This window comes from Gadus morhua, chromosome 15 (genome assembly GCF_902167405.1).
Source record: "Gadus morhua chromosome 15, gadMor3.0, whole genome shotgun sequence".
NCBI classification, from domain to species: domain Eukaryota; kingdom Metazoa; phylum Chordata; class Actinopteri; order Gadiformes; family Gadidae; genus Gadus; species Gadus morhua.
Window position 1 is genome coordinate 28,356,966 of NC_044062.1, and position 20,275 is coordinate 28,377,240.

General features: G+C 40.3%; 1 protein-coding gene across 3 annotated transcripts; it reads right to left on the minus strand.

The window, feature by feature from the left end:
* Nucleotides 1–342: 342 nt before the first annotated feature.
* Nucleotides 343–8,161, minus strand: LOC115560378 (uncharacterized). Of its 3 annotated transcripts, XR_003979742.1 has the most exons (10): nt 5,354–8,161; nt 5,011–5,145; nt 4,189–4,323; nt 3,059–3,127; nt 2,589–2,683; nt 2,277–2,400; nt 2,066–2,186; nt 1,750–1,867; nt 1,411–1,484; nt 343–541 (listed from the first exon to the last, which is right to left on the minus strand). XR_003979742.1 is itself a non-coding variant. In XM_030379782.1 (9 exons), exons 1-9 carry the CDS (start codon nt 7,769–7,771, stop codon nt 431–433), a joined length of 3,279 nt encoding a protein of 1,092 aa, XP_030235642.1. In that variant the 5' UTR covers nt 7,772–8,153; the 3' UTR covers nt 343–430. The 3 variants fall into 3 exon arrangements, 2 of the variants coding, with proteins under 2 accessions (XP_030235642.1, XP_030235643.1); XM_030379782.1 differs by lacking the exon at nt 2,066–2,186 and having other exon boundaries at nt 5,354–8,153; XM_030379783.1 differs by lacking the exon at nt 2,066–2,186 and having other exon boundaries at nt 5,011–8,152.
* Between the last annotated feature and the right edge of the window lie 12,114 nt (nt 8,162–20,275).

The following is a 20,275-nucleotide window of genomic DNA, read 5'->3' on the forward strand; positions in this document are numbered from 1 at the left end:
CCTTCTTGCAATCCATGGCAATGAATCAGACTATGCACAGTATTGGTGTAAAGCGTTTCTCAATCAACGCAGCTGTTGTGTTTTATACACTGACTCAACAGAATCTTTTGGTAATCAGGCATTGATCTTCAGTCCTTACGGTATAGCCTAGGGTTAAAGTAAGTGGAAGGGATCCAATATCAAAGTGTATATGGCTGTAACCAGAGAGAATAGATGAAATGGAAATGTGTGTGTGTGTGTGTGTGTGTGTGTGTGTGTGTGTGTGTGTGTGTGTGTGTGTGTGTGTGTGTGTGTGTGTGTGTGTGTGTGTCTCCCCTCCCCATTCATGCTTTCCACATCTTCTGATGTTAACACGCCTTTTACGTTTTTTTTAATCACATTTCTAAACAAAACCTGGCACTTGGACGAGGCACAATTTTCCTCAACCTTGTCATCGGCATAAAACACACAGCCATTGCCTTTTCTTGAGTTCCTTTAACTTATTTTGGTCCATGTTCAAGCAAAGGTTATGGAACCACCGGTCACAATTATCACACTGGATCTGTTGAATTGAAAAAACAATTAATGATTCATTCATGTACATGACTTTGTCACTTGGTAGGACACTTAGGCTTAAGTGGTATGTCACCAGCATTGGGGAAGTTACTTCATTACGTTACTTGTGTGGAGTAATGCCTTATGTCACTTGTTACTTTTGCGTTACCTGACCCTCCAGGTGAATTTAATTGAGCTGAAATGTCCTTACGGGGCAATTTGGTTTCAAAACAGGTAAATAATAATAATAGTGATAATAATAATTTCCATTTATATAGCTCCCTTCTCAAACCCAAGGTCACTTCACATAGTGGAAATGAAAATACAACCACAAACAAACAACAATACAAAAAAAGAGAAAAACTAAACTAAACAAAGGGAGCCTCTAGTCTAGAGGATAGAGCTATGTGTTTGGAGTGGGAGAGAAGTTAAACAGAAAGGTCTTGAGATGAGCTTTGAAGAAAGGAAGAGAAGGACAGTTATGCCGCGATCCAGTTGTATGGAACTGGCCGTACGAGTCGTAAGGTGTAGGCCTAGGCTACATCTCCCAGCTGTCTTGCGGCATTTCACGGAGGCACGCCCCCTTTTGGTCATAATATCAACATTGCCTCTCGTTGTTCTGAGGATAGACCGAGTAGAACAAACCCTGTTTTTGTTTGTTAGACTCAGGTCACCAAACCAGCAGATTATAGCAAAGGTTAAGTTTGAATCAAAGAAAGTTTTCTGTGAACATTGAACCCCTTCAACTTTCTTGGCCTTTTTACATATTGCTATCAAAATTGAATTATCTTTGTTAATTAACTTTGTTACTAGTTACTACCAACACTGTATGTCACATTACGTTACAAAATGTATGTGCTGCTCACAACAACTCACCCAGTCTGTAACGGGAGGTGCTTGTCCAGGGGGCTTGTCAGCTCCACACATCGAACAAGTCTCCTCATCAAAGACTGAAATAAAGTGTATTTGCATGACATATTTAGGGCCCAATTTTGGGGATTTTATCGGCAAATGGTATGTGCCTTTTTTTAAACCCGCAAGAGGTAATCGGTGGAGACCCTGATATGGGCAAGGCCTGTGGCTAAGGGAAATTGCATTCGCCAATCACATTCACCAATTCTGTTACCATATCATTCTCAAAATTGGGCCCTTAATCAGAATATATTTGGAATGCCTTTAAGTTATTCAAAAAAAGATGTATACTGCATTGTATACCTGATGATTCAAGGACTTGGAGAGCCATATCTCTCCTCGCCTCTTCCATGGCTCTCCTTTTTGTTGAGAAGTTCATTTTGGGGAACTCAGGGAAGGCTTCCATCACTGCTCTGGCCATCTGAATTAACAACATTAAAGTGATTGTCTTTCTCTTTTAATAGAAAACTAAACCATTTGTCAACACATGCTTGGTGGGGAGGTTTTAGAATCACTGCTGCCAGCTTCTAAATGGTTGCCTATGGGCATTCATGGTTCGTAAATGCCCATAGGCAGCCATTCTGAAGCAGGCAGGGGCGATTCTAAATGAGCCAAATACCCAGAGACAGGACCAAACGTCAACATTTCAGTGTCAACCATTCTATTTCATCCTAGCCAACCGAGAAAGGGGGCTCAAAGTACACAATAGTGAACTTATCCTTTGAAATCATCTTGTATATCTGTGGAAACACCCAAATGTAAGCTTATCTCCATCATCACAAAAATTAAAGAAACATCATGTTTCCTCTATGCTACATATATCAACTTACTTCAACAACAATGACACCACAGCTGCAACCATCCATTTGCACTGGGTGGGGCATCACTCCTCCTTTCCACTTCACATCCACCCAGTCAGTTTTCCCCTGATGTTTTCTAATCTTCAAGTATTCCCTGAAGAAATGTGATACTTTTCTTTAAGTGCTACCAAAACATTTTCCATCCACAGATACAATTTAGCAAAGTTTGTATTCAATTATAAGGTATATGGAAATATCTTCAAAACACCACAGCTGCCATTGTAGAATAAAAGTAAACATGATTGACATTTTAATGTTTAGAATCCTAGCTTGAATATTTACTGTAGTCTCTGAGCCGCATGGGTAGAGTCCTCAAGCTCAGAGGATGCTGGTGAGGGATCCATTTGGTACACAGTACCAGACTTTGCATGAATGTACTGAGAAAAAAGAGAGGGTATTCTTTAACTAGAGATGCAATTCCCAGAAATAGCAGGGAGAGTGCATGCAAAGCAAGAAAAAAGGTGATGGGTCAAAGTAAACTTAGAATCAAAGTTTCCCTATGCCAATTTCACAGTCGCCAAATGAGTTGAGTGGATGAAATAATAAGCCAAGTACAGTTTCGGAAAAATACTGTATTGAGAAGTTGATGAGTATCCATCGCTGCATGTGGCGATCGATACACATGCAAACCAAATTTACCCAAGGGTATGAATAAAGCAACCTTGACCATGACCTTGATACTCGCCGCAATACTTTATTTCACTATGTGAAAACCCACATTTGAATGAATGAATATTAATGAATCAACATACCAGCATGTTCCAGTGATTTTTGTTCACGTGGACAAATGACAGGATTCCGTCAAAGTTATCGAAGTTTACCTACAGCATGAAAAAAACAATGTTTCAGGATGATTTTATGAACATGTTAGTTAGCTGTCCACCTATGATAAGTATAGTTAAGCAATAGATCACGACAGGCTGTGGCAGGCTGTGGCTGCGCGTCGGTCCGAACAACGCCCCTTAACAGTGGTATAATGAGCACATACTACTGACTGAAGTGATCTATAAAAAAACAAACAAGAAAGTCAAAGTAGCTGTTTTATTAAAGAATACAAAAAAGTAGTCCCTCCTGGCTGCCTTCAAAATGCACGACGGTCGCTATGCAACACACTTTAGCGTCCCTCCGAGAGAAGGCTCCGCTAGAGCGGTACGCCGGCAATTTATCCTATGGAGCAGTTCACTCGCCATGTGCCTAAGCTTTCGTTAGTCTCTCCATCGCCTTGCTCACTCCCGGAGTAACAACATTTACACCCTCTCCATCATTCAACATATTTTTTACTTTGTAACTGTTTCTACTTCCAGGCGCGGAGTGATATGCAAACTTTCACAAAATGATTGGGCGTCATAGCAGTTATGTATACGCTTATTATACAACAGTTAGGAACCAATCAGATCGCTGGATTCAAGCCACCCGTTGTATAATATAGTATATATAACAGCACAATATGTGTTGCAGAAAGGAAATGAGTGTGCAATAACACTTAAAGCGCACTTATCCTTTACGACATCTAAATGACACATCAAAATGGTACCACTTTACTTGAGGTCTAAAAAATGTATTCATTATACTGTAATAGTGGTTTCATGAAAGCCAGTTCTGTGACATATCCTGTCACACAATTATCTAACCAAGTGCTAGAGTTTGTCTGTAACCTTGCTCATCTAATTGTAATAATGATTATGTCATCATGTCAAAAAGAGGTGGATTTTCTGTGTATGTTAAGTTTTCATGACGAAGTTCATGACAAGAGTCATGTCACTCTTATGTAGATACCTTCAAATAAAGTGTTACCTTCTCATCACAGTTATTTCATGCACTGTAGTAATTACCCATCACGCAACATACCGTAAAATGCACAAACATACACTGAACATATTACCTTAGGTAAAGTGTGGCGACGTGTAGTAGCTCTGTCACCAAATAAAAGTACACCTGCGGTGTAATAATCCATTAGGTAAATGGTGTCCACCACGTTGTACGTGAAGGCACTGAGATGCAGCAATCCCTGAATTATCTGATAAACACAAAATAATGTTTGATTAGCATCAGCACACAGCATCACCATATGAACACAAACTAGTTTCTTTGGCCATTGAAATTAATAACGAAGTTATGGCCTACTGTTGGCTTATCATGAGATCACCACTCACTCAGAGGGGGGTGGCTTCATCTCAGTGGTTTTCCATGTACAACAGAAAGAAAGACAGGTAATAACAAAGAGGGATAGTATGTCTGTCTATCTGCCTGCCTGTCTGTGTGTGTGTGTGTGCGTGTTGTGATATCCTTAAGTGCCAAGGTATCACCACAGTTTTAATGTACTTCAACTGATGTCTTTATTCCAACTGTGGACAAACGCAGACAACAAGCTCGTGGCTAAACTTCTTGCTCTGCCTATTGTTCTGTACTAGCTTGTTCCTTAGCTCCAGAACGTTAGCCCCCTTTATAGGATATATTAATGCTTGCATGTTAATGCTTTTTCACATTGACATTATTACGTGTGTGTGTGTGTGTGTGTGTGTGTGTGTGTGTGTGTGTGTGTGTGTGTGTGTGTGTGTGTGTGTGTGTGTGTGTGTGTGTGTGTGTGTGTGTGTGTGTGTGAGTTAATGGAGGTCTTCAGTCCTCCAAATACATCAGTTTGAAGGACTACAAATTGAAAGACAGATAGACTAGCAGTGAGAGGAAGAGCTTTTAATACGCCTACCTCTCCTGTCAACCACAGGTGGGGTCGTAGACACCGTAGATCAGTGTGGTGGATGAAGAGGCTCCGACCCTTCACTTGGGATGGCAGGGTTGCAACAATTATCTCTGTTCCCCTCTTTTTCCACAGCAAGTTTAACTGAAAGTCAGAATTAACATTGAAATCCATGTAGCAATTAAGGTCTATGATCTATGGTTTAAGTGTACGATGTGAAATGTGAGGTTCTATTAATAATTATATTGCATCCTCATTGTCTCTACCTAGGGCAATGAGGAGGAAAAAAAACATTTTCATTTCATGTCCTTTATCTCACACCTGTCATTTAAAAAAACGTCACATTACTTACTTGTGCATCTTCAACCCGTTGATTCTGCTCCACTTTTATGATCTTCTTGCTTTTGGTCTTGGTCTTGGGGTTTGGAATGTTTTTTGGAGGATTGAAATATTTTGACTTGCGCTTTGAACTGCCAGAAGAGGTGTCCCTCTTACACCATTGCTCTTCTGGGTCATCTTCCAGCTTAACAGAGCTTTGAAGGTTTCTCTGAAGTACATCAATTGGCAGGCTTTGTTGAATCACATGTTCAACATACCTCCCCTGCACTGAGGCAAACATTTTAGAGACAAACTCTGCAGGTCTGAGGTATTTTCTTTTGCACAGAATGCTGTGTTTCACCAACCTAAACCATAGTTCGACATGGCAGTTGGTTTCCCGTGTTTTGCACCCTGTTCCTCTTGTGATAGATCCTTTAGAGTGCCTCGATAGATCAGCGAGTAGTACACCACTCCACAAGGGAAAGATGCCCATGTATGTCTTAAGCAAGACATTTATTATACCTGGGCAGTGGTAGTTGTTGTTTTTGTCTGCTTCCTCATCAGACAGGACGTCACATGTGGCTTGCTCCCTTCTTAGGTCAAAAGCCTGCATGAAGGGGGACCTTGCGAGAATGCCATTGGAAGGGTCACTGGAATCACAGATCCTGCTCCCCTCTTGTGTTTCCTCAATATCCATGTGTTGACTCTGCAAAATGCAGCCATTCAGGTACCTTTCACTGGTATTGATTGAGTCTGTGTGCTGTTCTGCATCAAACAGCACACACATGTGGTAGAAAACCTCAAGTGCTTCTGGCAAGCTTGTACAGTTCAGCAGGTATGCAAAACTGTATGTTGCATACTCCTTTATGCCTCTGTCACTGGTTGTTCTCCCAAAGGCCTGGGAGACTGCCTTAAGTATATGTGCAGAGCACAAATGGAGCACAGTGAATTTTGGAATGACTTTGAGTTGTCCCGACACAATTTCGAATGCTCTGCAAAGGTATGCAGAGACATCCTCGTGGTTAAAAGAGATGAGCACACTGTTCATCAACGCCCAGCTGTAATCTGTCTCTATTTGTGCAATTTTTCTCCCGGTAATGTGGGACAGCCTCCTATTGAACTCCATAAGCCAGTGCGATATTGATGGAACACTATGGCTGTTAGTCACGAACTCCGCGACTGGCAAAGGCGGCTTGTCCTTGCCCATTCCAGGCAGAACCAGGGCATAATAGAGAACTCTTTTTGACTGATGGGGTACTTTCTGAACTACCCCACCTGTTGCATCGAGGTATAGGGTAGTGGGCATGGGTCCTCTCAAATGTTCAGCCAAAATTTGCAGGCCCGCATCAGTGTATAAGTGGGTTGCAAAAGGGTCAATCTGGAGGAGCTGCAGATAGCCGTTCGATGATGCATGCCGAGTTTGCCGACCACTCTCTCTGATAATCCTCTGAGTGAGCATTAGCTCCAACAATTGGTCATTGTGAAGCCTTGCAACGCTTCTGATCTCGTAAGATATGATTTTTAACACGTCTTTTGTGAGGCTTCTGGTTATGTTACCAGCCATGATCTCCTCCACAGGTGTGTTTTTCAGCAATTCGTAATAGCAGTTGCTCACACCACTTTTTACTGCTTTTGCTATTTTTCCTCTCCTGAGGTATCTTGCAGGCCTACATTTTCTCTGAGACTTAAGGTGTTTGACTTCCCCAAACCGTGTCACCATGACAGTAATCTTTTTTGCGTTGTATTTTGGTGGGCCTTTCCTGGTGAAAGTGTAAACCGCCTCACAACCTTCAAACGTGCACTTGGCTGTGGCGCGGAGGTATGGTGATTTTTTTTTCCGGCTGTCACGTGTTCTAATATTTTGGTACTTAAAGGCCAATGTGCACGATGGGTTGCTTTTTCTAAATTCATTGTAGAATATATCGGTCCATGGGGGTCTCAGTTGTCTTTTTCCCTTTTCCGGCTTTATTTTTATCCAATTTTTTCTTGCGACCTTAAATTTGAATTCTTTTGGACCGACTACGCACGTCCTGTACGTGTCCTCTTTATCATTTTTTTTTGTGTGCTCTTCTCCCTTTGTCTCCGAAATTTGTTCTTCTTCATTGTCACTTTCTGTGAGTTCTTGAACTGTTGGTGATGGTTGATTTGTAATTTTGAAATCTCCTTCATTTGTGTCATCACTTTCTTCTCCAGAGTAAACAGCTGTTTTTACTTTTCTCCTTCTTGTCATTGTCGCTGAAAGTTGTTCTTCACTGTCACTTTCGGTGAGTTCTTCAACTGTTGGTGATGGTTGAATTGTAATTTTGAAATCTCCTTCATTTGTGTCATCACTTTCATCTCCAGAGTAAACAGCTGTTTTTACTTTTCTCCTTCTTGTCATTGTCGCTGAAAGTTGTTCTTCACTGTCACTTTCGGTGAGTTCTTCAACTGTTGGTGGTGTTTGCGTTGTCATTTTGTCGTCCCCTTCATGTGTGTCATCATTTTCTTCACCAGACTCAACAACTGTTTTTGCCTTTCTCTGCTTTGTCTCCCTTGCCTCCGAACTTTCTTCATTTTCACTCTCATTTTCCTTGTTTCCGTCAACTGTCTCCCTCTCATTTTCCTCTCTCCCTTAATATAATAATATAATAGTAACGTTATTGATAAATATTAAAAGTTTCAATGTCAATAATCTACAAAAATACAAAAACAATATACAACAATATGTTAGTTTTCACCTACTACTGTAGGTGAAAACTAAATCCTGTTAGATACAGTAGCATCACGGTAAGCATCCCTTAACTATGAGGGGCCACCTGGGACAGAATTCATACTTGGTCTTACACACACTATTATAATCTTGCATATACACCACTATACTCATACACACACACTATTATACTCCTTTTACATGCATGTATGAGTGTATAGTCGTGTATGTGAGAGAGTATAGTAGTGTATTTGAGAGAGTATAGTAGTGTATGTGAGAGAGTATATTTGGGTATGTGAGAGAGAATAGTAATGTATGTGAGAGAGAATAGTAGTGTATGTTGTGTGTTTGAATGTGTATGTTTGAATGAAACGGACAGAGGTGGGACAAAGTCACTGTTTTGCAAGACCCAAGTAAGTCCCAAGTCTTAGTAGTCAAGTCCGAGTCGAGTCCCAAGTCAAGACAGGGAAAGGCAAGTCCAGTCCAAGTCAAAGTCACACCAAAGCAAGTCCAAGTCTAAGTCCCAAACTTTTCAAGTCTTGAACAAGTCTTGAAAAAACAACCATGTATTTTTCTTAATAATGTCATTATTAGACTATTGATCATAATTTCAACATATCACTTTGATGTACAGTGTCACAATGCTCTCGATTTTGTCGGCGGGGGGCGTATATTAACATGTGACTGCATACAAATGTGTCCATAGACATGGTGACTACTGTATGATAATAAGCATTATTGGCCCTTAACTCTAATATTCAGAAACAACACTTCCTCAAAAGGCTATTGGCTCAAGCAAGACCAGTAGAGGCATATACTTTTAAACGTTGCAAAAGTTGAAACATGCAAAAACATAATTATATATTCACGTGGCATTCAGTCCAATTTCTAAAATATATCTGTGGCATTCACTGACCAAGTGTTTCTTTCTGTTGTGTTCAATAGATTGAATTTTATCAATCCCCTGTAGGAGAATCTGAAGGGTCTACTTAACCACTCCCCCTACTCACTTCAACCAAAGCAAAGCGGACAGCACTGAGTATGGGAGGTGTAGCCTAACTGCTTTGTGAACAACCCAGAGAAACGCAATGCAAATTCAATGTGAACATGTATGAGGATTTAATAAAATCCCGGACGATTTTGATATTCCGCCACACATAAAGCGTCTCAAAGAGGGCATGTCCGGGCAAAAGAGGACGGCTGGTTACCCTATGTACGTGAAACCCATTTGATACCTACCTGTCCCAGTGTTAGGTAGCGGCGCAAATTGGTGGGCGCTATCCTGGTAATTTCTCTGCGTGAGAAATACGACGCCATGGGTTGAATTGCGTGTATCTCACGCCGAATGCGTGAGACTTGAGAGCCCATTTCTTATCAATAGTTATAATATGTTCATTGTTTCTGTCTTCAAATGGGATCCTTCTCTGTGCATTCATTATTAATGAGACTGTTCTGACCCCTTAGTTATGCTGCGTTCGCACCAAAAAATTATTTGTTCGTTTCCTCGCGTGGTCGAGTTTGAGAGAGGCTTCCTCTTGTGACCGCCAATTCATTCTAAACCCGTCTCTACGTGTTGTGGAAGTACCAGAGACGTCAGAAAAACCGAAGCAGTCGTTTAGGATTCATAATATCATCCGTTCTATAAAATATTCGAATCTAGAACACTCCGAGAGCTCTGGCAGGAGTCCAGGTCCTCTATATCTAAATAATATAAGATGATATAATATAATATATTAATATCTTTATAATATAATATTGTAGCGTCACAGGCTTTGGGAGATGGGGGCGGGCCTTAGCGCGCGGGGGGGGGGGGGGGGGGGGGGGGGGGGGGGGGTTACCGGCGTTGTCGTGGTTACAAGACTTTGGGGAGAAAAAAGATCGTCCTGGCGGCCTTAAACTGACTCAACACCGCCGCCTGCTGTTGTGTAGTGTGAATCACAGGACATTTATTTGTCACGTGACTTTTGGCACTCATTTTCCGCCTTGCTGATCGCAAATGCAATCCGATTGTACTTTGTGTAAAACATACTGTATTTGTTTATGAAGCAAAATGCATTAGTTTGTGAATGATGTTTTGTATTTGCAAACCACACACTGGAAAAAGCCTTCTGTTGAACCAAGTAAAAAAAACATGGGTAATGGTTCACATCTATATTACATAACTTGAGCCAATGACAAATATATAGCTTGCCTCAAACAATATTTCCTATGTTCATAAAAACAAAACAATACAACTTGGCACCAAGTATAATTCTATTCTTTGAATGAAGTTAATACATTTAAATCGTATGTTAAATCCTAAACAAAAAAATATTGATTCACTCCAACAATTGGTTCTCATTTAAGAAATATCTATCAGAAATAATTTGGTTTATCCAATCAAAAAGATTACAATTTTATCAAACAATTGTTTCTCATTATTGTATACATCATCATCATCATTTATTCCCGCTCGGCTCTCGCCGCTTCATGGCCTTGAGGCGGTTCTGTCTGGATTCGACATCACATCGCGACATCAGTCAGGGTTAGGTGCTTTGCCAAAGACACCTCGATACACTGCTTGGTGAAGCCGGGGATTGAACCAACAACCTTCAGATTACCAGCCAACCCGCTCTACCACCTGAGCTACTGCCGCCAATGAGTCATCGTCACTCTGGTCAAGGGTAGTGGTTTCACCTCAAAAAGTCGCCAAAAGTCACCAATAGCAGCTGAAAAAGAAGCTAGATTTGTCGCTTGTCGCTGTTTTGAAAAAAAGTCGCCAAAGGGGTCTGAAAAGTAGCTAAATATAGCGACAAAATCGCTAAGTTGGCAACACTGCGGTTTGGTCCAGTAGTCGTAAGCGTCTTTGTATTTAATGCGCATGCGCAGGCTTGTACGTAACCTTGACATTTTACATTTGTCAAAATAGATATTTCTTAATTGAACTCCTAACTAAAAATATCTATATTTCACAGTATTTTGAAATAAAAAAAAGTTATTTTAAAAATAAAACAAAAAATGTTTATTTGAATTGAATTACAAAATAATAATCAGATGAAGTGCGGCATAAAACCCTTTTTCCAGTGCACTGAGCGTGTGTGTGATTCATTTTGTGTGAGTAAAACACGTTTTGTGTGCGTGTGAATCGTTATGCGTGAGCAAAACACGTTTTGCGTGTGTGCGGGGTTTTGGCATGAATCTAACTCCATACTATGCGACTTTCCTTGATAGGCGCCATGCCTATAGATCAGGTTGAATCTGGAATAATGTTCTCGTTCTTTTACTAGTTTGCGCGCGAGAGGCTGTTTTGCGCGCGCAGAGGTAATTTGCGCGCGCGCAGAGATCATTTGCGCGCTCGCAGTTAATATCTACGCGTATGGAATAATATAATACGCCCGAATGCATCTGTTATCACATTAGTGAATTATGACACTAATGTGTCGCCATACAAAACCCCCTGAAACAACTTCAGTCTCACATTCTTATGCCACCATACAACAGTGCAAGCAGGCCAATGGCAACCAAGCGCGCGGTCCTTCCTCCCTCACTGCAAAAACGACCAGCCTCAACTGGTATAGCCTACACGTGTGTGTGTGCGTGTGTGTGTGTGTGTGTGTGTGTGTGTGTGTGTGTGTGTGTGTGTGTGTGTGTGTGTGTGTGTGTGTGTGTATACTGGTGTTTATGCGAAATTATAGTCCTTTTTCCATCAAAAAGATAATGCGCTTTAAAATGATGCTCATCAAAAGTTAGTGCGACATATGTGATGGAAAAAGGGTTATATCGCTCTAACGCCGATTTTGTCGCACTAAGTTAATTCGCTCTGCAGAGGTGGTTTTGGGAAAGTTCTAGCGACATAAAAGTAATGGAAAACGGCTGAAGCGATATATAAAATGTCGCGCATACGCATTGACAACGGAAAATCATCTAGCGGGTCAGAAAAATGCGCTTCAACACGAGGCATTGTGACACCATTTTAATTCGCTATAATCATTCTGTCGATGGAAAACCGTTTAGCCGCTTCTTATGTCGCTACAAATTAATTCGCTTTAAGAGTTAATTCGCTTGAAAATCTGATGGAAAAAGGACTTGTGTGTGTAAGACCAAGTATGTGTGTATAACGACAGTGTGTAAGACCAAGTATGAATTCTGTCCCAGGCGGCCCCTCATGCTTAACAGCCTTTCTTATGGTCTTGGACAGTTAAAATTCTACCTACAACATAAACTGTATTAGGGAGCGTACCTTTTTGCAGCACTTCAGTGCGGACTCCTTGTCTGTCCTGCTGCCAAATAACCTTCAACCACTTCTGGAGGTTTTCCTTGTCTTTTTTAAATAAAGCAAGTGTGACAGAGGACCACTGATCTGTATTGACATTAACTTTGTGAGAAATTAAAGATTTTACAATATTTTCTCTTCCTCCTGCTTCTTTCCAGAGGTCTTTATTTTTGCTAGTCTTTCCACTCTTGAAGCGCCCCATCATTGATATCGTCTTCCATGTCCTCTTCAATGTGCTCTAACGATTTCTTCGTGTAGCCTGAATTTGGTCCCGAGCTCAAGGATGCCACCTACTGGATCTAAGGATTTCAGTCAACCAAATCTGGCTCCTCCCGCGCAATAAACATCCCGCTTTGAACGGTGAACTATTTAAGCCTAGCAGCTATAAAAAGCTATAAAAAAAATAAAAACTACAAAATGACTATTAATGCAGGCTATGTGGAAAATGCGCCGACTTTGGCTCAGCCTGGCTCCGCCTCTTCCGCTACGTAGCGAAGATTGCTGCCGTTGAGTACGGGGAGTGTACTTCGATCCACACTTCACGATTAGCCCGTTTTGAGTACGGCATCCGGGTCCTTGAAGTATACTTATTTTCGCCGGATCAGAATTGGAACGTACTCAAATTTTGGCTAGTAAGTACGGACAGTACGGGTATTGAAACACGTTTTTTTTCTTTGGATTTTTGGCTTATTCCCAGAGAGTCACAATTTTCACAGAGTAACCCCAAGATGAACCCTGGTTTAAAGTCTAAAAGACAAGTTTGTATCACTTGTCAACTGATTTAGACACATTTCTAGCAACGGCTTGTTGCCAATGCGTTTCAATGGTGCATTTGATGATGCTGTGTAAGCCTTTCCTGTTATAATAATAATAATGATACATTTTATTTAGAGGCACCTTTCAAGACACCCAAGGTCACCGGTTACAGAGCATATAGTCATCATAAATCGTTTAAAAAAACAAGACATTGTGGAAAAAATAAATTAAAACAAAAACAAGACAAAACAAAACAAACAAAGAATCAAAACAGTGATCAGTTAGACGTTGTGTGCGAGTTTGAACAGGTGAGTTTTGAGTTGTGAGTTGAAGGTTGTAATGGTGTCTGACCGTTTTATGTGTGGGGGGAGGGAGTTCCAGAGCCTGGGTGCTGAACAGCTGAATGACCGGGCACCCATTGTAGTGAGTTGTGATGTGGGGATACATAGTAGTCCAGCAGAGGTTGAGCAGAGGGAGAGTGAGGGAGTGTATTCTTGGAGGAGGTCGCAGAGGTAACTGGGGGCTAGGTTGTGGAGAGCTTTGTAGGTGAGGAGTAGGGTTTTGTATTGGATGCGGTAGTGTACTGGGAGCCAGTGAAGTTGGATGAGGACAGGGGTGATGTGGTCAGATGATTTGGTGCTGGTGATGATCAGGGCGGCTGAGTTCTGAATGGTCTGCAGTCTGTTGATGAGTTTGGTGGGGAGTCCGGTGAGGAGGGCGTTGCAGTAGTCTATGCGTGATGTGACAAATGAGTGAATTAGGATTTCAGTGCTGGATTGGGTCAGTGATGGGCGGAGTCTCGCGATGTTGCGGAGGTGGAAGAATGCAGTCCGGGTGATGTTGTGAATATGGGGTGCGAATGAGAGGGTGTTGTCCAGGATGACGCCGAGGCTCTTGACTTTGGAGGAGAAGGGTACTGGGAATCCATCGATGATCATGAGTGGAGCTGGGGTGTGTTGTGATTTAGTGAGGGTGGATTTGGATCCGATGAGCAGGGCCTCGGTCTTGTTTCCATTGAGTTTCAGGAAGTTTCTGCTCAACCAGCTCCGGATCTCTTCCAGGCACGTGATGAGGGAGGTGGGCTTGCGTGTCCTATAGCTTACTTGTTAATGTCCTCGACTCAGTCACCTATTGCATCACTTCCTTTAGGGCTTAGGCCTCCTAATTGATCATTGTAGTATATTTGAATGCCCTCTTTCATATATATGACACCACCACCACTGGGACGTGGCAACAATTCCCCATATCCATATGGGGAGGGGGGTGGGTGCTTGTGGACAGTATGGGTGTACACTAGACCTAAATAGGAAGCACACTCAAGAGGAAGAATGGCCTCTCACACATATTCAATTAATTGTTTCAAATAACCCTGCCTCGATATATAAATGTTTTGCTTTAAAAAATAGGTTACAGGCTGTCACTATAAAATGTATCCATGCGTGTCTCTGAGTGACGTAACAAGCCACCAGACAGCGATTAAAAATACCCGAGTTAAGTTCATTAAAAAAAGTCACTTATTAATTATGTCTAAACTGCGGAGAATAGATACATATTCCAAGGTGCCTTTCGAAGGAAACCTTGGAATATCTGTCTATTTCCTAACCAGCGGACCCTATGACAAAAACAACATAATTGACGGCAGCTCCGTTGCCGCCCACGTGGTAGACCATAGCTTTTATTCAATTGTCGTTATAACAAGATCTGTATCCGACCATTGACCATCGACTCGTAAATTCTATGAATTTAATTCATATTGACGTATGGCGATGGACCGTATGGCACTGTATCCCTTAAATCCCATTTTGAATTTAATAGACCATTCTCGTTGCTTCGAGGAAGTCTGGTGGTCTCCGTATATAATAAATAAATATATAAACATATTTATTTATTTATTCCAGCTCTTCTCAATGCTGCGGAACGCTCACTAAAATGTTTACGTAAACAATTTTAATGGTGTAACGATACATAAATATCTTACCCACCCAGAATAAAAAGTATTTCCGCCATTTTCACAGAAAAATATCCAAAAAAACATCCAATAGGAAAGATGCTCACAGCGTCTATTGGAGACGTAGTCGGGTTAATACAGGAGTGAATCGGCTGCTGGAGCACCCCATTTCCGTCTGCAGACTACGCCGAAGGGTACCTTTCCCGTCAGCCACCGACGTTCAAGTGCCTTGGCCAACAGTCGGTATTTGATGTTCTCGGAGTCAGACTGTGTTGGTCTGCATTGGTCTGGGGTTTCTGGGTCCCATAACTCGGAAGCTATTGAGCAAAAAGCCGTTTTCCTTAGGAAATGAATGGGATTCTTAAAATATTTAAATAAAATAGGAGGAGCAAAATATTAATTTTTAGTGAGGTGTGTGTTGTTAGTACCACATAGTAGAACATGTCTAAATTGGTCTGGGGCCTCTGGGTCCCATAACTCGGAAGCTATTGAGCAAAAAGCAATTTCCCATTGGAAATGAATGGGATTCTTAAAATATTTAAATAAAATAGGAGGAGCAAAATATTAATTTTTAGTGAGGTGTGTGTTGTTAGTACCACTTAGTAGGACAGGTCAACATTGGTCTGGGGCCTCTGGGTCCTATAACTCGGAAGCTATTGAGCAAAAAGCAATTTCCCATAGGAAATTAATGGGATTCTTAAAATATTTAAATAAAATAGGAGGAGCAAAATATTATTTTTTAGTGAGGTGTGTGTTGTTAGTACCACTTAGTAGGACAGGTCAACATTGGTCTGGGGCCTCTGGGTCCTATAACTCGGAAGCTATTGAGCAAAAAGCAATTTCCCATAGGAAATGAATGGGATTCTTAAAAAATTTAAATAAAATAGGAGGAGCAAAATATTATTTTTTAGTGAGGTGTGTGTTGTTAGTACCACTTAGTAGGACAGGTCAACATTGGTCTGGGGCCTCTGGGTCCTATAACTCGGAAGCTATTGAGCAAAAAGCCGTTTTCCATAGGAAACGAATGGGATTCTTAAAATATTTAAATAAAATAGGAGGAGCAAAATATTAATTTTTAGTGAGGTGTGTGTTGTTAGTACCACATAGTAGGACAGGTCAACATTGGTCTGGGGCCTCTGGGTCCTATAACTCGGAAGCTATTGAGCAAAAAGCAATTTCCCATAGGAAATGAATGGGATTCTTAAAATATTTAAATAAAATAGGAGGAGCAAAATATTTATTTTTAGTGAGGTGTGTGTTGTTAGTACCACATAGTAGAACAGGTAAACATTGGTCTGGGGCCTCTGGGTCCTATAACTCGGAAGCTATTGAGCAAAAAGCAATTTCCCATAGGAAACTAATGGGATTCTTAAAATATTTAAATAAAATAGGAGGAGCAAAATATTAATTTTTAGTGAGGTGTGTGTTGTTAGTACCACATAGTAGGACAGGTCAACATTGGTCTGGGGCCACTGGCTCCTATAACTCGGAAGCTATTGAGCAAAAAGCAATTTCCCATAGGAAACTAATGGGATTCTTAAAATATTTAAATAAAATAGGAGGAGCAAAATATTAATTTTTAGTGAGGTGTGTGTTGTTAGTACCACATAGTAGAACAGGTAAACATTGGTCTGGGGCCTCTGGGTCCTATAACTCGGAAGCTATTGAGCAAAAAGCAATTTCCCATAGGAAATGAATGGGATTCTTAAAATATTTAAATAAAATAGGAGGAGCAAAATATTATTTTTTAGTGAGGTGTGTGTTGTTAGTACCACATAGTAGGACAGGTCAACATTGGTCTGGGGCCACTGGCTCCTATAACTCGGAAGCTATTGAGCAAAAAGCAATTTCCCATAGGAAACTAATGGGATTCTTAAAATATTTAAATAAAATAGGAGGAGCAAAATATTAATTTTTAGTGAGGTGTGTGTTGTTAGTACCACATAGTAGAACAGGTAAACATTGGTCTGGGGCCTCTGGGTCCTATAACTCGGAAGCTATTGAGCAAAAAGCAATTTCCCATAGGAAACTAATGGGATTCTTAAAATATTTAAATAAAATAGGAGGAGCAAAATATTATTTTTTAGTGAGGTGTGTGTTGTTAGTACCACATAGTAGGACAGGTCAACATTGGTCTGGGGCCACTGGCTCCTATAACTCGGAAGCTATTGAGCAAAAAGCAATTTCCCATAGGAAACTAATGGGATTCTTAAAATATTTAAATAAAATAGGAGGAGCAAAATATTAATTTTTAGTGAGGTGTGTGTTGTTAGTACCACATAGTAGAACAGGTAAACATTGGTCTGGGGCCTCTGGGTCCTATAACTCGGAAGCTATTGAGCAAAAAGCAATTTCCCATAGGAAATGAATGGGATTCTTAAAATATTTAAATAAAATAGGAGGAGCAAAATATTATTTTTTAGTGAGGTGTGTGTTGTTAGTACCACATAGTAGGACAGGTCAACATTGGTCTGGGGCCACTGGCTCCTATAACTCGGAAGCTATTGAGCAAAAAGCAATTTCCCATAGGAAACTAATGGGATTCTTAAAATATTTAAATAAAATAGGAGGAGCAAAATATTAATTTTTAGTGAGGTGTGTGTTGTTAGTACCACATAGTAGAACAGGTAAACATTGGTCTGGGGCCTCTGGGTCCTATAACTCGGAAGCTATTGAGCAAAAAGCCGTTTTCCATAGGAAACGAATGGGATTCTTAAAATATTTAAATAAAATAGGAGGAGCAAAATATTAATTTTTAGTGAGGTGTGTGTTGTTAGTACCACATAGTAGGACAGGTCAACATTGGTCTGGGGCCTCTGGGTCCTATAACTCGGAAGCTATTGAGCAAAAAGCAATTTCCCATAGGAAATGAATGGGATTCTTAAAATATTTAAATAAAATAGGAGGAGCAAAATATTTATTTTTAGTGAGGTGTGTGTTGTTAGTACCACATAGTAGAACAGGTAAACATTGGTCTGGGGCCTCTGGGTCCTATAACTCGGAAGCTATTGAGCAAAAAGCAATTTCCCATAGGAAACTAATGGGATTCTTAAAATATTTAAATAAAATAGGAGGAGCAAAATATTAATTTTTAGTGAGGTGTGTGTTGTTAGTACCACATAGTAGGACAGGTCAACATTGGTCTGGGGCCACTGGCTCCTATAACTCGGAAGCTATTGAGCAAAAAGCAATTTCCCATAGGAAACTAATGGGATTCTTAAAATATTTAAATAAAATAGGAGGAGCAAAATATTAATTTTTAGTGAGGTGTGTGTTGTTAGTACCACATAGTAGAACAGGTAAACATTGGTCTGGGGCCTCTGGGTCCTATAACTCGGAAGCTATTGAGCAAAAAGCAATTTCCCATAGGAAATGAATGGGATTCTTAAAATATTTAAATAAAATAGGAGGAGCAAAATATTATTTTTTAGTGAGGTGTGTGTTGTTAGTACCACATAGTAGGACAGGTCAACATTGGTCTGGGGCCACTGGCTCCTATAACTCGGAAGCTATTGAGCAAAAAGCAATTTCCCATAGGAAACTAATGGGATTCTTAAAATATTTAAATAAAATAGGAGGAGCAAAATATTAATTTTTAGTGAGGTGTGTGTTGTTAGTACCACATAGTAGAACAGGTAAACATTGGTCTGGGGCCTCTGGGTCCTATAACTCGGAAGCTATTGAGCAAAAAGCAATTTCCCATAGGAAACTAATGGGATTCTTAAAATATTTAAATAAAATAGGAGGAGCAAAATATTATTTTTTAGTGAGGTGTGTGTTGTTAGTACCACATAGTAGGACAGGTCAACATTGGTCTGGGGCCACTGGCTCCTATAACTCGGAAGCTATTGAGCAAAAAGCAATTTCCCATAGGAAACTAATGGGATTCTTAAAATATTTAAATAAAATAGGAGGAGCAAAATATTAATTTTTAGTGAGGTGTGTGTTGTTAGTACCACATAGTAGAACAGGTAAACATTGGTCTGGGGCCTCTGGGTCCTATAACTCGGAAGCTATTGAGCAAAAAGCAATTTCCCATAGGAAATGAATGGGATTCTTAAAATATTTAAATAAAATAGGAGGAGCAAAATATTATTTTTTAGTGAGGTGTGTGTTGTTAGTACCACATAGTAGGACAGGTCAACATTGGTCTGGGGCCACTGGCTCCTATAACTCGGAAGCTATTGAGCAAAAAGCAATTTCCCATAGGAAACTAATGGGATTCTTAAAATATTTAAATAAAATAGGAGGAGCAAAATATTAATTTTTAGTGAGGTGTGTGTTGTTAGTACCACATAGTAGAACAGGTAAACATTGGTCTGGGGCCTCTGGGTCCTATAACTCGGAAGCTATTGAGCAAAAAGCCGTTTTCCATAGGAAACGAATGGGATTCTTAAAATATTTAAATAAAATAGGAGGAGCAAAATATTAATTTTTAGTGAGGTGTGTGTTGTTAGTACCACATAGTAGGACAGGTCAACATTGGTCTGGGGCCTCTGGGTCCTATAACTCGGAAGCTATTGAGCAAAAAGCAATTTCCCATAGGAAATGAATGGGATTCTTAAAATATTTAAATAAAATAGGAGGAGCAAAATATTTATTTTTAGTGAGGTGTGTGTTGTTAGTACCACATAGTAGAACAGGTAAACATTGGTCTGGGGCCTCTGGGTCCTATAACTCGGAAGCTATTGAGCAAAAAGCAATTTCCCATAGGAAACTAATGGGATTCTTAAAATATTTAAATAAAATAGGAGGAGCAAAATATTAATTTTTAGTGAGGTGTGTGTTGTTAGTACCACATAGTAGGACAGGTCAACATTGGTCTGGGGCCACTGGCTCCTATAACTCGGAAGCTATTGAGCAAAAAGCAATTTCCCATAGGAAACTAATGGGATTCTTAAAATATTTAAATAAAATAGGAGGAGCAAAATATTAATTTTTAGTGAGGTGTGTGTTGTTAGTACCACATAGTAGAACAGGTAAACATTGGTCTGGGGCCTCTGGGTCCTATAACTCGGAAGCTATTGAGCAAAAAGCAATTTCCCTTAGGAAATGAATGGGATTCTTAAAATATTTAAATAAAATAGGAGGAGCAAAATATTATTTTTTAGTGAGGTGTGTGTTGTTAGTACCACATAGTAGGACAGGTCAACATTGGTCTGGGGCCACTGGCTCCTATAACTCGGAAGCTATTGAGCAAAAAGCAATTTCCCATAGGAAACTAATGGGATTCTTAAAATATTTAAATAAAATAGGAGGAGCAAAATATTAATTTTTAGTGAGGTGTGTTGTTAGTACCACATAGTAGAAC